This window comes from Protomyctophum bolini (genome assembly GCF_963924005.1).
Source record: "Protomyctophum bolini genome assembly, chromosome: 2".
NCBI lineage: Eukaryota > Metazoa > Chordata > Actinopteri > Myctophiformes > Myctophidae > Protomyctophum > Protomyctophum bolini.
In genome coordinates, this window is record NC_137863.1 from 15,146,891 (window position 1) to 15,161,120 (window position 14,230).

Here is a 14,230-nt window from a genome sequence, read left to right on the forward strand (position 1 = left end):
TCTTCCATATCCATTTCTAAATTGACCCTTAAAGGTCCTTGTGCAGGAATGAAATTACATTTGTCTCCCATTACAAGAAGTATGGGGATTTGGGAAATTGTTGGAACTCTGTGACCGTGGTGAACACTGTAGAGTAATAGAATTATTATGCAAATTGGGGGTGCCTGGTGGCTCAGCCAGTTAGTGCTGCACATACAGTACCATAATGCTTCATGTGAGTGCAAGAGGTTAAGATTCAACCCCATCTTGTCTTAGGTTACAGTACCTTTCATCTCACACTGTTGTTGGTTTCCTGGCTCTCTACACGGCCCTTAAAAAAAGCATAAAAATACCCCAAATAAATGAAAAAAATAACTAAAAGAAAGAAAAACAATTATTATGCAAATTATCCAAGGGACCAAATACCCACACGCTTGGCGAACCATCCACTTGTGACAATATCTTATGTCAATGCATTTCAATATACCTAGGTACAGGATAACTATTCATGTTTTAAACATGATGGAGCTATAGGCGCTGAGATTAGCTCCTTTTATTATAGATACAATGATATCTGACATACTGTTCTTCACTTTAAAGACCTCCTCCTCATTCAGCTAAAAGCAAAGCAAAAGAAAGATGGAAGATAGATGACTGATTATCATTGGTTATCGGATTCCGAGCCATTATCTACCAATTCCAGCAAATGGAGGTATGCCTATCTATCCTTTTAAATGTCATCAACAGTTCCCCAGATGAAAGGTTTCCACACTGTAAGAGAAATGGTAGGTCCAACTTAAAGAGTTATTGGATGGCCCCATTGGACAAAACATGAACCTCTTTTCTATTCTAGTCTACATTCTGTATGTATGCCATAAAGATGAAGGACCTTTATACAGTATATACACATATACAAATATATACAATATTCTTGTGCACTTTTGTTGATGTACTTTACTGTATACTGCAACCACCTTAACCTACCATGGTAGTTTTTCAGCTCAAGACCAAAAAAGATCTATTGGGTGTCCCCCTGGGACTCAAACTTACAGAAATACTCCATTAATTTACTAAATGTTAATGAATTATTGAAAGAATATTGAAAATAGCCAAAGTACAAGTTCACAACACTATCGTGACGTGTTGTTGCGACTGTAGGTCTATGAAAACCTGCAAAACCCGTCAGTTGGTCGGTTGGTCGGCCTCCATATATGGTTGTCAGAACATCACGCCTCGTGACATCACGCCTCGTGACACGCTCCATATATGGCCACATCCATATATGGTTGTCAGGCCATCATGCCACGTGACATCACTCCTCCTGACACGCTCCATATATGGCAGTCTCCATATATGAAGATCACGACATGGAGAAGACTGGATCATAACCATCTGCATATATGGAGCCGGTCAGCAACTCTACATCTGACCTCACTGACACCAGATTAATAGTTTAACTGTGCCGTATTAAGAAGCTCTGTGAGGCCCTCAGGGCGTCTTACTGGTATTGATATTAACACCATTTCTTGAAAAAAATTGAGATCTTTCTTTTTTTGATCTGAAAAATCTTATTTTACTTTTTCATTTTTTAAAATCATTTAACTTTTTAATTTAAAAGAATCTGTTGAAATAATAATAAAAAGCAATGGGTTTGGGAACCATTGGAAACCTATACTAAAATAATTCCACGCCATAGAAATATATTTAGTTGCAAATAAGCAAAATTATTCTCCAATTAAATACTTTTCAGAAATAAATACAGTTCTGTGTATATTTTCTAGAATGGTCCATTCCTTATAACCAACTGTGTAATTTACAGTAAATGGGCTAAGGCCACCTACAAGGTTACATTAAATGGAAAATGAAATGTAACACTTTAGTTTGTTCTTACTGGTATGGGCATGTTCTGGAACATGCACTGCCCAAATCATGTCTGGAATGCACTTTTAACCATTATGATGGCTTTATTATAATTACCTCTATTATAGTCTAATTTCAGTAATTGCATTATGATAATTCCTGTTCAGTATTTCAGGTTTGTGTTGTAGGCATCAAAATCTTTGAGAAACAGAATATGTAAGCCAAATGTAATTGCCCTCGTGATGACATGAAGCCATTCAGAGGGTGCTTAGAGGAAGCTCAGCCCATCTTATCCTCCATACAAAAGTGCTATCAGTATGTTCTAATGAGGACGAACTGGACAGATTATTGTAATCCAGATTATCTTCTTTAGGTGGTGATTTGCATAATCATTTCATTTTGTTTCACTGAAATCCCTTTTCTTTTTAGCAGGTTCTTTATAACAGTGCAAAGGAATATAGGGGCAGCAGTGCATGGCTCAGTAATGGAGAAGCCACCGGCCATCTGGGAAAGAAAAGGCCCCCGGTTCTATCCTTGGCTCCACTTAGCTTCACGTTGAAATGTCACTTAAGCCCTATTTTATACTTTGTTGGTGGTGTAGAGCGGTGAAAGTAGCCGATCTACAAGTTCACAACATGTCGTATATTTGATGCATTTGTGAGCTTTTAAAAAATAAATAAATAACATTTAGCCTTTAATGGACACCAGGTTGAATGTGGTTAGCAATATTAAACCCTATATAGGTACTGCATTGATGTGACATTTCTGAATCCTACACGGGTTCTGCTTATAACCACGTGGCCAATGCGGAAGTGCCTCTCGCTCGCCTACAACAACTGTGGACTAGACCTAAATATATAACTACTGACTAGACCACGACGGAGGCCCACCGTCTCAAGCGAACTTGAGCCCAGTTGCGAAGTTTGCTTAGCCGACTCAGGGCCGTTCCAGTTGCAACCCGATAGGCAGAGAATAGTAAATAATGTTCTGGCCAATCACAGTGGGTCCTTGCATAACCTTGCATAATAGGCTTTCGAAGGACGCTTCATTGACCATTGAATAAAGTAAGTAACTTCATTGAGGGGTCTACTCTACAAAATGTCTTCACCCAACAGGGTTCATGTGGTCAACCCCTAACTGATCCCCATGCACTCACCTGAGCAGACCACTGCTGCATAAAATGCAGAAAAATGTATTTCCCCTCAGGAATCAGTAATAAATACATTTCTTTATGTTATTGTATCTTTCTTAAAACCCCCTAAGTCTTCAATAGAATCACAATTTCAAATAATATTATGCTCATGGTTACTGGAACCTAAAAATGAGTTTGAATTAAGTTTGTTTCATTGCGAACGCAATGAGCACTTACTATGAGACCTAGCAGATCATGTCTGTCCGTGTGTCCGTGTGTCCCCCCTTTGTGCCCATTATATGGAGCTGAGTGATTTGTTTGTGATTGATGCAACACACTCCATATTTGGACGTATAGCTGCTTTGGGGACTCCTTATATGGTTATGGCTAAGTTAAAAACTTAACTTAAAAATAACTTAACTTAAAAAAATAATAACTTCAAAATAAATCTTTAAAAAAATATGTATGAGTTGCGTTAGCTTCCCGCGTTTGCGCGTCTTACTGGTAACATATTATTCCACAATGTTGTTTTATTTTGCACTCATATTCCTTGCACTCTAAATTGACTGAGACAAATCCAGTTTCACACGACACGACAGCTTGGCAATTGAGAGTCATTTTGGTGGATGATCTCTCTCAGCTACCATCCTCTTGTTCTTATCTCTTCATTTTCCAGGCAATTATATTCATATATTAGCTTAGCAGCCACTAACCACTTATCTTTACACATTCACATTGCTTTTTGCAGCAAACTTGTGCCGCCTCCCTTGGGTACTTCAGGATAAATTAAACATCGCATAGGATTGCTTCCCTTGAACATCCCCTGAAACCGTCCCCATGCCTTAATCCATTACGCTGGCTTTCTGCTTCACTGATTAGATCGGCAACAATTACTTTCTGGAGCTTCTGTCTCCATTGGATATATTTACCAATGGAGATGTGAGCACCTGTGTACCGTTAACCCTGGTACACAAGCTCAAACATAAAAAGCATATTTCTGTTATAGCTATAGTTGTTATTATTGTGTGGACTATACAACACAAGCAATTTAAAACAGTCATGCTTCCTTCAGATAATTGCCTTTTACAGGGGCTGTGTTAGGAGGGATACCTCCTTACACAGCTCCTAATCATTATGTCATTGAAGAGAAGCGCCACAGTATAAAAGAGAGAGAGGGAGCGAGAGAGAGAGAGTGTGAGAGAGAGAGAGAGAGAGAGAGAGAGAGAGAGAGAGAGAGAGATCTAGTGACAGGAGATGAGTGATGATTAGTCAGCCATCCGCCTTGCCCAATTAAGCACAGACATGTAATTGTTTAAACAAATTGCAACAGGACATATCTGAAGCACTCAGGGGTCATTTGTGGGATGTCAAATAATAAATAAAGACCTAACTGGCTGACATGCCACACACAGGTTGAGAGATAAGAGAATAAAAGGCCATATGGAAGGTATCAGGAACAGCCGCCACTGAGTTGATGTGGATTCCGGGGAGACTGCAGCCATTTGGAATGCAGATGTTCAAATGTCTCCATGTTGCTGTGTGGAACGAGATGGTGTTTGCTTTGTTTATATTTAAATTCTCCACGTATTGTTTGCTTATCATAAAATAGTTTATATACCGGGAAGAAGGAAATTAGAAAATTAAAATGGTCAACTACAGTATGTTCCTTTTTAGCATAATATTCAATAGGCCTACCACTGACACTAAAAGGACCTGAACAAGCACCAAATAAGTTCCTCAAACACAACCTTCAGTACTATACCTCCATTACAGCTTATCAGTCAACGCTACCTACGCTGAAGCATACTGCAGCATTGGCGTGCATGTATCCCCCTCTTTTCTCCTCATTTCATATTCTTCACATGGCCTCATTCAGCCCATGCTATAGCTCCGCGGCTAAGGCTTGTAATCCTCCTCGTCACAGGGGTAGGACAGTCACTCCATCAGCAGGGTTTCTCATGTTGATGTCAGACAGGCCATCGGTTTGCAGGGGAAACTCGTTAGGGCTCTTATTGACATTGTGTTTCATTAACTTGATTAATGACATCTCTTAGGGCGGGCTCACAGTAATCAACATCTCTGCACCAGTGAGGGGCTGTCTAGAGTCAAAGATGGCACTCTACGGGCTTATTTAGCCCATTAGCCTACACTTTGTTAGTCACAATGTTTCCTGTGTGTTTCCTGAAAGGCGAGAGTGGAAAAGGGTCCAATATTCATACATTCCGAAGCTGATATGCCATAACAGGCTATGGAGTGGGCCCCAAGATGAGCATAATCAACATGCCATTTCGAAACTAAGTATGCCGTGCAAAGGAGGCACTGCATGTGAAATTAAAGAAATAAAGCATCGTGCTGTGCCTATACCAGTGAAGAATGCAGTACCTTCTGTGTAATTTGGTAGAGCAGGTGTTGTAACTTTGAGGATATGGGGGTGCAATTCTCTCACAATTTTGTTGAATTTCTTCATGATATTATATTGTTATAGCAGCAGAGTTTTTCTGTTGCAGAAAACTTTCTCAGTGGCTCCCACTGAAGAAACGGTAATACTGTATGGTGACAGGTTTCATCAAGTATGCCAGATGAGATCAATGTTGTGTATATCCATTAAATTAAACGACCATAATACTGTATGAATTATTAAATGTGTTTTCTCTAAAGGGTTCATGGATAGCATCAACTCGAACAGTAACAGAATGTGTCTCCATATGCTGGGGCTGTTGAACGCACAACCGCATCCCACAGCTCTGCACGGAAAAACATACAGTGTTAATGTATTATTTTGTACACTCTCAGAGTTAAATTAACGCAAGTACTTAGTGCGTACTGTTCTACATACAGTCAGCTCCTTGGCTCTGACCATAGACATCACCCTTTGGGGAAAGTCTCATCTTGGTGTGTGTGGAGTGCATGGAAGCAGCTGCTCATCACATCCACCATGCCAAGAAGGGTGAAGCCTGCATTACCAGCAGCTCCAGGCACTGTTTATCGGCAGAATGCAAACACATACAACCCAAATCAACAAGCCCCACCTGGATTACAGTACATATTTACCTTTCACTTTGAGCTTTTTTTTTACCTGTAGCCTACTGTACTCAGCCGTGGTGGAGCAGGTGGCTCATGTATGCTGCTGTTGGGAGCTGACTCAGATAATCAGCCTTTTTTTCTCTCAATTTCTCTGCAACAAGACTATAGAAGTGAGTGCGTGATGTAGCTCAAGAGGTTCGATGGTGAATTTACCAGACTAGAGGTTCGGGCCGGTACGACCCTCACAACTACGCTGCACGGCCGATCCGACTGATGTGTCTGAGTATGATATAGTGTCCATATAGTGGCTTTGTCAGTGTACCCGTTGTACCCGTCTGTCAGTTTCCTCTTTGTGCCCATTCGGTCGGGCCCATATATGCAAATGACCATAATATGGTCATATATTATATGTACTGTACTGTACTGTACTGTACTGTACTGTATTTTTTTAGCTCATTAGCCTGGTACAGGTGGCATTTGCTTATCCAAGATTTAGAGGAGCACAGAAAGGAGTTTAGATCTGTGCAATAGTCTTCTCAATTTCCTGAACTGAGAGCAACCGAGAAAGACTGTGGAATAGTGCAGCAAATTTCTGTTCTACACCCTACACACTAACCTGACGCTGCCAGATGAGGGCGGTATTGCGGAAACATATTCCCCAACACAACACTCATCTGGGATCTCTGACAGAGTTGAGCCCTGAGTCAGATCTGCTTCGCACCGAACCAATCAGCGTGAGCTAAAGGCGGGATGCGGATGTGACGGTATATAGACACGTCGATATGATTGGTTGTGTTTGCACGCCCACACGGTGATAGACAGACGCTCCCATCCAATCATCTACCATGTATCTTGAAAAAAAGGAACAGCCCCGTCATCGAATTTGCTTCCGCGATCCCAGATCCAAATAAGCTGTGAAACAAATTTGTGTAGCAAGCTTTTTGGATCTGGCAGCGTCAGGTTACCTACACACAGCTCACCTGTTCTGAAAATTGAGGTTGACTCCATTTGACGTTTCCTTGCATCACATCCATACTGTATAACATTGAGTTAAGGCATTACTGTAATATAATAATTATTTTTACTTTTTGCTGTAATTAATGATTTAGCCAAGTTGGTAATGGCATTTTCTACTTTCCAAAAAAATCGGTTGTTTACATTTAAAAAAAATCTGAATCCCACGATGAAGGTGTAAGCAAGCAAGACAAAGAGAGCAGACAGTGGTTTCATGATTTAGGAAGCCAGACAACTTTATACAAAGAAACTAACCAACACTCCCATTGGAATCAACTCCCATTGGAATCATCAGCCACAGCTTACATATAGTTTATATATACTTGTGTAAATTCAATACAATGCCAAGTCTCCACGTGTTAGTTCCATTGCTTTTCACATTATTTGTCAAAAGTTGTCAGCCAAACAACACTTATAGGCTTCCAACCAAATCCTGGAAACATTCAGAGATAGGCTGGGCTGTGTCTGCTGTGCTTTGTCTGTTTGCCATACTGCTTGTCTTGTTTTGGTATTGCCTGATGGTGTTGTTTGCTAGCTTGGAGCTATTATTAGTATGTTATTAGTATGTTATGGATTGCATGTTTTGGATGTGTGATTGTGTGCTTGTGTTTTTTTTACACCCCTACCCCTTTAACGCCTGTCAGGCCGCCAAGTGTGTGCGTGCCAGTGTTGTTTTCGTTGACTAATACTATGACGATGTTTGTCGACTACCTTTTCCACTGAGGAAAACTAAATGGAAACTAAATGAAAACTAAGCTACTAAGTTTTCGTCAACAAATAAAAACTAGACTAAAATGTTAGGAAGGGACTAGTGCACAAGAGATCCAGTATAAGTAATTTTGCACTTGGTTGCATGCTGAAAATAACAGATCTACAAGCTCACAATGCGTCGCGTTGTGACACGTTGTGAGCAAGTGTAAAATCTGTCATTACGACGGCATCAAGGCCCGGCAAACATACATGCGTGCGTGCGTGTGTGCCATGCTGTGTCCTTCCAAACCATGTGCCCTGGTGGCCCGGGCCATGTCAGAATTGAGTCAATGAAGTTATAGTGGAAGTAATAGATGAGCATCCACAGCCAAGTCAGCCTTCTGTTGCCAAGTCATGTGCAAGCCAAAGGTGGTGACCAGAACATCTCTAGGTCTCATCCAAATTACACAACACACTCCCTTTAATAGAGAAACTGGGTGAGTAGATGCAGGGAGAACTTTCAGAGAGGCCACAGCATGCAAAGTGCTGAGGAAATGTTTCTGTGTCTCCTGTGGGACAAATAATTTGTTCCTCAAAAAGACAGTTGCACTGAAGGTCTCACTTCTCCTTTATCTACCGGATGCTGAATGAACCTATAACCCTACCCCTCCCCTCAGCCTGATTCTGCCAAACAGGCCAACGCCTATAAGAACAAATTCTTAGGCTTGGCTGACAGAGATAGATGGCCATGAAATAAAGCATAATCTATCATTTCTTTAGTGGTCTTGACACAATTTAATAATGTTCTCTGTGATTTGAGCATAAGCAATTCTACTGTAGCAGTTAAAAAATGGTTATAACAGCTACATTTTCTCTGTATACAATTTTTCATACTTCTTTGGATCCTACAGTATATGATAATAATAATGTGTCTCGTATGTTAGATTATGCACGTAATCGTCTGCAGTTTGCAGGGTCTGCACAATTGCATCTCACATTCCATCACTCTGATTGATTCCTGCTCACGTGTCTCAGCACTTCAGGGATCCCCCTACAGTACAGCACATTCTCCCAGGACTCAATCTTCCCTCGCAAGACAACTGGTAATAATATATGATGGCCCAGCACACTCACCATCCTCCCGAGACTTCTGGATGAACGCATCTACCCCGCTCTCTCCGTAGTTCCCTTCTGAGGCCACAGTAGAGACATAGTTCCAGCGCATTGCTTTGACGATATCCACCATGGCCTGGGCCTGATAGGTGTCTGGAGGCACCACACGGGAGAAGAAGTCGTAGCGGGTGTTATCGCTCAGCTCCGGAGCCGTGGAAGCGTAGCTCACCTGAGGTATCTGTACAAGAGGGAATAATGGAAGGACAGAGTCAACATCCAGCTGTGGCCCTCAGGGACAAGGGGTTAAGGTATGAGGGCATGCCATGAACCATGGGACCCTGAGAGGGATGGAGCAGAACAGATCTCCTATAGCGCTCCTTCTTGCAACTCGGGTGTAACAGTCTGTTGCTGAAGGAGCTTTTCTGCCCTGCCACAGTGTTGTGTATGTGTAGGGGATGAGAGGGATTGTCCATGATGGCTGCACTTATGCTTTGTGGCATGACACGGCATGTCGCTTGCTGAAAATAACAGGTTTTCAAATGTGTCGCATTGTGCTGTATGAATTGGGCTTTAACCACATGAACCCTAGAGTGCCCTATTCTGTGGGTGTCCATTTTATGAAAATAGAAGAGCTACAAGCTTTCAATGCACCACAAAGCAAAACGTTTTTTCGGCAAAGAGATTTAGTGTAGAGGGAAAGAGAGCAGACCAAGTACAGAGCTGCTCCCAGGCAACTAAATACTAGTTAAGTTTACTAAGTAAAACTATAGAGAGTTTATGGAGTTAAGGAATAGAGGTCAGGTAGAGGAAGGGACATAGATAGTAGAGGATAGGTGGGTCGCAGATGGAAGAGTGGAAAATATATCTGCTGGGAGGCTCCGGGAGGAGTGCGTTTGATAGAGGGGGATAGCGCGATGGAGGGGAACGAAAAAAGCAAGGAGGGAGAGGTAGAGAGTATAAACACTTTTTTCAGGGAGCAATGTGATAGCATCAAGCAGACCACCTGCCTTTGCCGACTCAACACAGAGCCAGTCATCCCGATCCCCCACTGAGCATTCTCATACAAAGCACAGCTTCTTAGCTCCCTTGGGCCACAGGAGGCAGAGCCGTTCACAACTTGAAATGATGGCCATGTCAAACTCATGAGCCGGGGTCACTTGCTTGCTGTGTACACCAACATGCATTAGTGATATTCATAAAGATACGGGCAATGTATGTTCTCCTCATATGACAAAGTAGTAAAGCAAAAAAGTGTACAGAGATACAGCGTGTCTGAAGTGCACTGAAAATATACCGTAGATTTAGATACACAACAATAGATAATATAGATGACAACTGAAGTCATTGTCTCCACCATGCCAAAGGCATGGGGAGAGAGTATGTTTTGCACTCCGTCCGTCCGTGTGTCCATGTGTGTGTCCGTCCGTCTGTCTGTGAACAGCTAATCTCCGGCACCATTAACCCGGTCGATGTCAAATTTTGCACACACACTCCCTGGATGCCAAGTTGCCAACGATGAACCCAGAATTTCCAGAACGGCCTGTTATAGCGCCACCAGGAGGCCGCTTTGTGCAAAACAAGTTTTTTGACAGTACACCTACAGATTTTGTCCAAACATCACACAAATTGGTACACAGTCTCTCTAGAGCCCCCACACACACACACACACACACACACACACACACACACACACATTTATATTGCTCCTAAACATTTTGCCAAACAACACACACACACACACACACACACACACACACACACACACACCTATCCTCCTGGTGGAGACCTGTGTCAACATAGGGAGGACTTCACAGTCTTTGAAACCCTGAATGCCTGGGCTTTATCAACTCCTGAAGTACCATTACTTGGTAACAATAACAATGTTTTACTCACTCAATAATAGTGTGGAAAGCACAATAATGGAATAAAGTCACCTTCATAAGCTGAAATGTATTATACTTTGATGTTTATTCATGCTGTCGGAATACTTAAAAGCTCAACTAACACCTGAGGATGTTGAGGTTATAGTTTATATCTGATAATTGGTGCAAATGACAGAGAAGTCAAAGAGAGAACACATGAAGTAACACACACAAAATAAGCGCATGCATGGTGACATGATATCTTGGTATTTCAACAGTTTTTTTACTATTTCATAGGTAGGCTACTACAGTTGAGTTCCTGCCCAAATAGTGCAGTAGCTTAGGGCCATATTTTAGAGAAATGTGGACACGGCTGACAAAAGCGTCACATTTTTTCAACATGCTCTCCATAACCATAAATTTCATTTTGGAAGTGCAGGGGCCATCTTGGCGTTCAAAGATGGCTACCATAAAGTAATAGTGCCAATATCTCGGCTTCCAAGCCACATAGAAGCTCAATCTTGTGTCAAAATATATGTTTTTGGGGTCAAGGAATTAAATAGGCCCAGGCTCCAGGAGAACTCTTTGAATAGTTAAAAAGCCTTTCCGTGCCGGTCACATTAGTTGTTCGACCAACTGTTATTGTAATTAAAGAGTCTGACTAATTAGCCACTGACACTGAATGCAAAAAATGCAAAAATGCAATTCATTGACACTGCGCAAAAAGCATGGAATACGGATGTGTACAGGAAACTCCCGTTAAACTTTCCAACAAACGGTAAACTCCCGAATTGTACCATCACACTATATTACCATATATTACTACACCTGTATATGCCTGCTAAATTTGAGGTTTACGGGCAAATCTAGTGCCCATAATTGCCCTTCTTTTCACGCAGTGTGAAATGCCGCTATATTGGAGGGAGTTTAGCTTGGCAAGTATAATTTGTATAACAAGGGAACAAAACAAAAAAAAATGAAATGGATTAATTACATTTTAACTTTTTTGCAAAAGCCTCTCAGAGCCATTCTTGTAGGGACCACTTCTCGTCTTGTCATTTTTGGCTAATGTTCCCACCAGAATATGGATGCTGGGGTTCAAGTGGTTAACTGATATCAGAGCCCTGTGAAATCGGAGCACTGTTACGAGTGTAGGTGCATGAATAAACAAGGAAAGTCAGACTGTGTCTCAGCAGCATATCACATGAGGCAGGCATATGAACATGAATCACCAAATGAGCACCATGAAACAACGATACGGCCCACTAATTCCCCAATCCATTCCCATAGTTAAGTATAACAACATTCAGGTATAAGGATATTCCTGCCACCCAAGTGCATCATGAGAAATGAACACGTCCCCCAGCTAAACTTGGCAACACTGACACAGCTGTTACTAATTGACCAGTTAGACTTGTTTTAAGTGTGACTGTGATTTTAGTTTAGTGGCGTATGGACTGATTTAGCAGATGATTATTTCAAAGAATAGATGTTCCACTTTATGTCCTATATAAGTTACCCTACTATTGTGGGGCAAGACATTGTATTTGATAGAGATGATGTAATTAGGTCCAGTACAGCGTGTGAAGTGCTGCACAGAGATGTTATACTGTAGTTATTATTGCTAATTTTAAACTCTTGTCCCTGTTTTAAATATGTAATTAAAGTATAATACAGCTTTCATTATCATAAAACCACAAAACACTATACGAAACAAAGATCCTGTGTTCCAATGGATCCAACCCGTGGTGTGCCCGTTTGAGTGTGTGTGCATGTATCTGTAGACTAAATATATCTTTAGTCACTCTCCCAAAAACTGCAAGCAGTAAGATCTTCATTTGTCTTCAAATAAACACCATCAATGATAAGATAATACTGTCCAGTAAGAGTTCTCTGGTGTTTTCCCCAGTGTGGCTCAGGTTTATTTTATCAGCAGTGTGAAATGAAACACGAACACTTTAGAAGACATGACTTCCGCGCTAAGCTGTTAATTGCTCTGACAAAAGTTTTCCAATAATAGCCTAGTTACAGCATAACATCAGTGACGTAGTGTATCAGTTGACTGAGATGCTGCAAGGATAATGGGCAATATAGGCATCTTCAGCAACTTATACCCAATCCATTATGGTAGTTGTAACGCATTTACTTTGTTAACCAGGGTCCCCCAGGGGTCTGTACTTGGCCCACTCCTTTTTTTCCCTCTATAGCAAATGTCAATTTACAAGCTCACAACATATCGCAATGTGACACATTGTGAGCATGGAGAGCTGCTATTTTCTCAGAATGTTTGCCAATTTTTGCCTAATGATCACCTATGAGATATAGGGACGCTGGGGTTCATCTGGTTAATTTATACATTAATACCTTGTATTAATCTCATTAACATGAGGTAATACAACATGTGTCATTCTGCTGTTTATGATGAATAGTTCATGTTGCAAATGATAACCCACACTATAGCTTGACAGTCATTCTTAATTGGAAGTAGCATTTACCGCAACTTTACCACCTGTGCTTTGTTTTGTGACTACTCATGTGATTAATGAGTATGAGACAAATAAAGTCTTTGAGTCATTGCATGAGAGAGTACAATTAACTGTTGGAGTTAGAGGAGTGTGCACCCATTCTGTCTGTACTACTGTATCTCTGCAATCTGAATACAAACATCTTACTCTAGAAATGTCTAATTTAGAATTCAGATGTTGCCCTATATCAAGGCATTTAATAACATTTGAAAATGTCCTAAGATCAGCCGAGGTTAAATTTCCTATGCTTCCTATTTATAGTATCTCTCTCTCTTTTAGTGACAGTCAGGTCTCACATTTGCCTTAGATTATGTTTGCTTTGATTGGTATCCTGTTGGGAGGAGGGACAATTTACTGATGATAATGATGGGATCAATGAGTAGGTTTTGTCTAGTATTTCTGTCTTTGCGATTTACGATTGCATGCATAATATTTGCATCTGTTATTCAAACATGACAGATTTCTCTAACCTGAAGTAGAGTTCAAGTAAACTACACTAATAGTATCTGGATATTGCATAGTCTATATTAATTTCTTGTCCTTTACGGATACTGAATTACTGATTTTGTAGTATTTATGTTTCAGTGATATTTGTTATTGTGACTTTATGTATAGTGTGTGGTGTCTGATTAATTGATTGATAATTGCTTGTTGACTCCATTGAAGGGAGCAACTACCAGCTGTGGGGTATGGGGAACATGCCAACAGTGGGAGGGTTTGTTTAGAGAACTCTTATATTACAGTATGTGGATAATTTATAGAATATTATGTAACACTTTAAATGTGTACCGGTATATGAAATGTGATGTCTCTGGACATTGAGGAGTAACTGGGGTAATTGTGGAATCAATTTAGTGTTGGTATGGTCCGTGGGAGGGGCTTAGCCTATATGAGTAGGGAGACTTCCCACTGCCAGTTAGTCAATGCAGGACTGCAGAGGTGGACCTAGGGCCAACCTGCGCAGTTTACTGTGTAAATACCATCGTTCTTCAATTTTGATGGTCTGTGAAAAGGTGAATAAAAACTGTTTT

The 14,230-nt window shown here is 40.9% G+C and overlaps 1 protein-coding gene across 2 annotated transcripts in view; it reads right to left on the reverse strand.

Annotated features, from left to right (window-relative positions):
• Positions 1–14,230, reverse strand: part of LOC308324811 (metabotropic glutamate receptor 4-like) — a 154,085-nt gene that overhangs the window by 74,919 nt on the left and 64,936 nt on the right. For both annotated transcript variants that reach the window (XM_080777113.1, XM_080777112.1), the window contains exon 2: positions 8,834–9,050. In XM_080777113.1, coding sequence (XP_080633239.1) covers positions 8,834–9,050 — 217 coding nt within the window. The remainder of the gene's footprint in view (positions 1–8,833; positions 9,051–14,230) is intronic.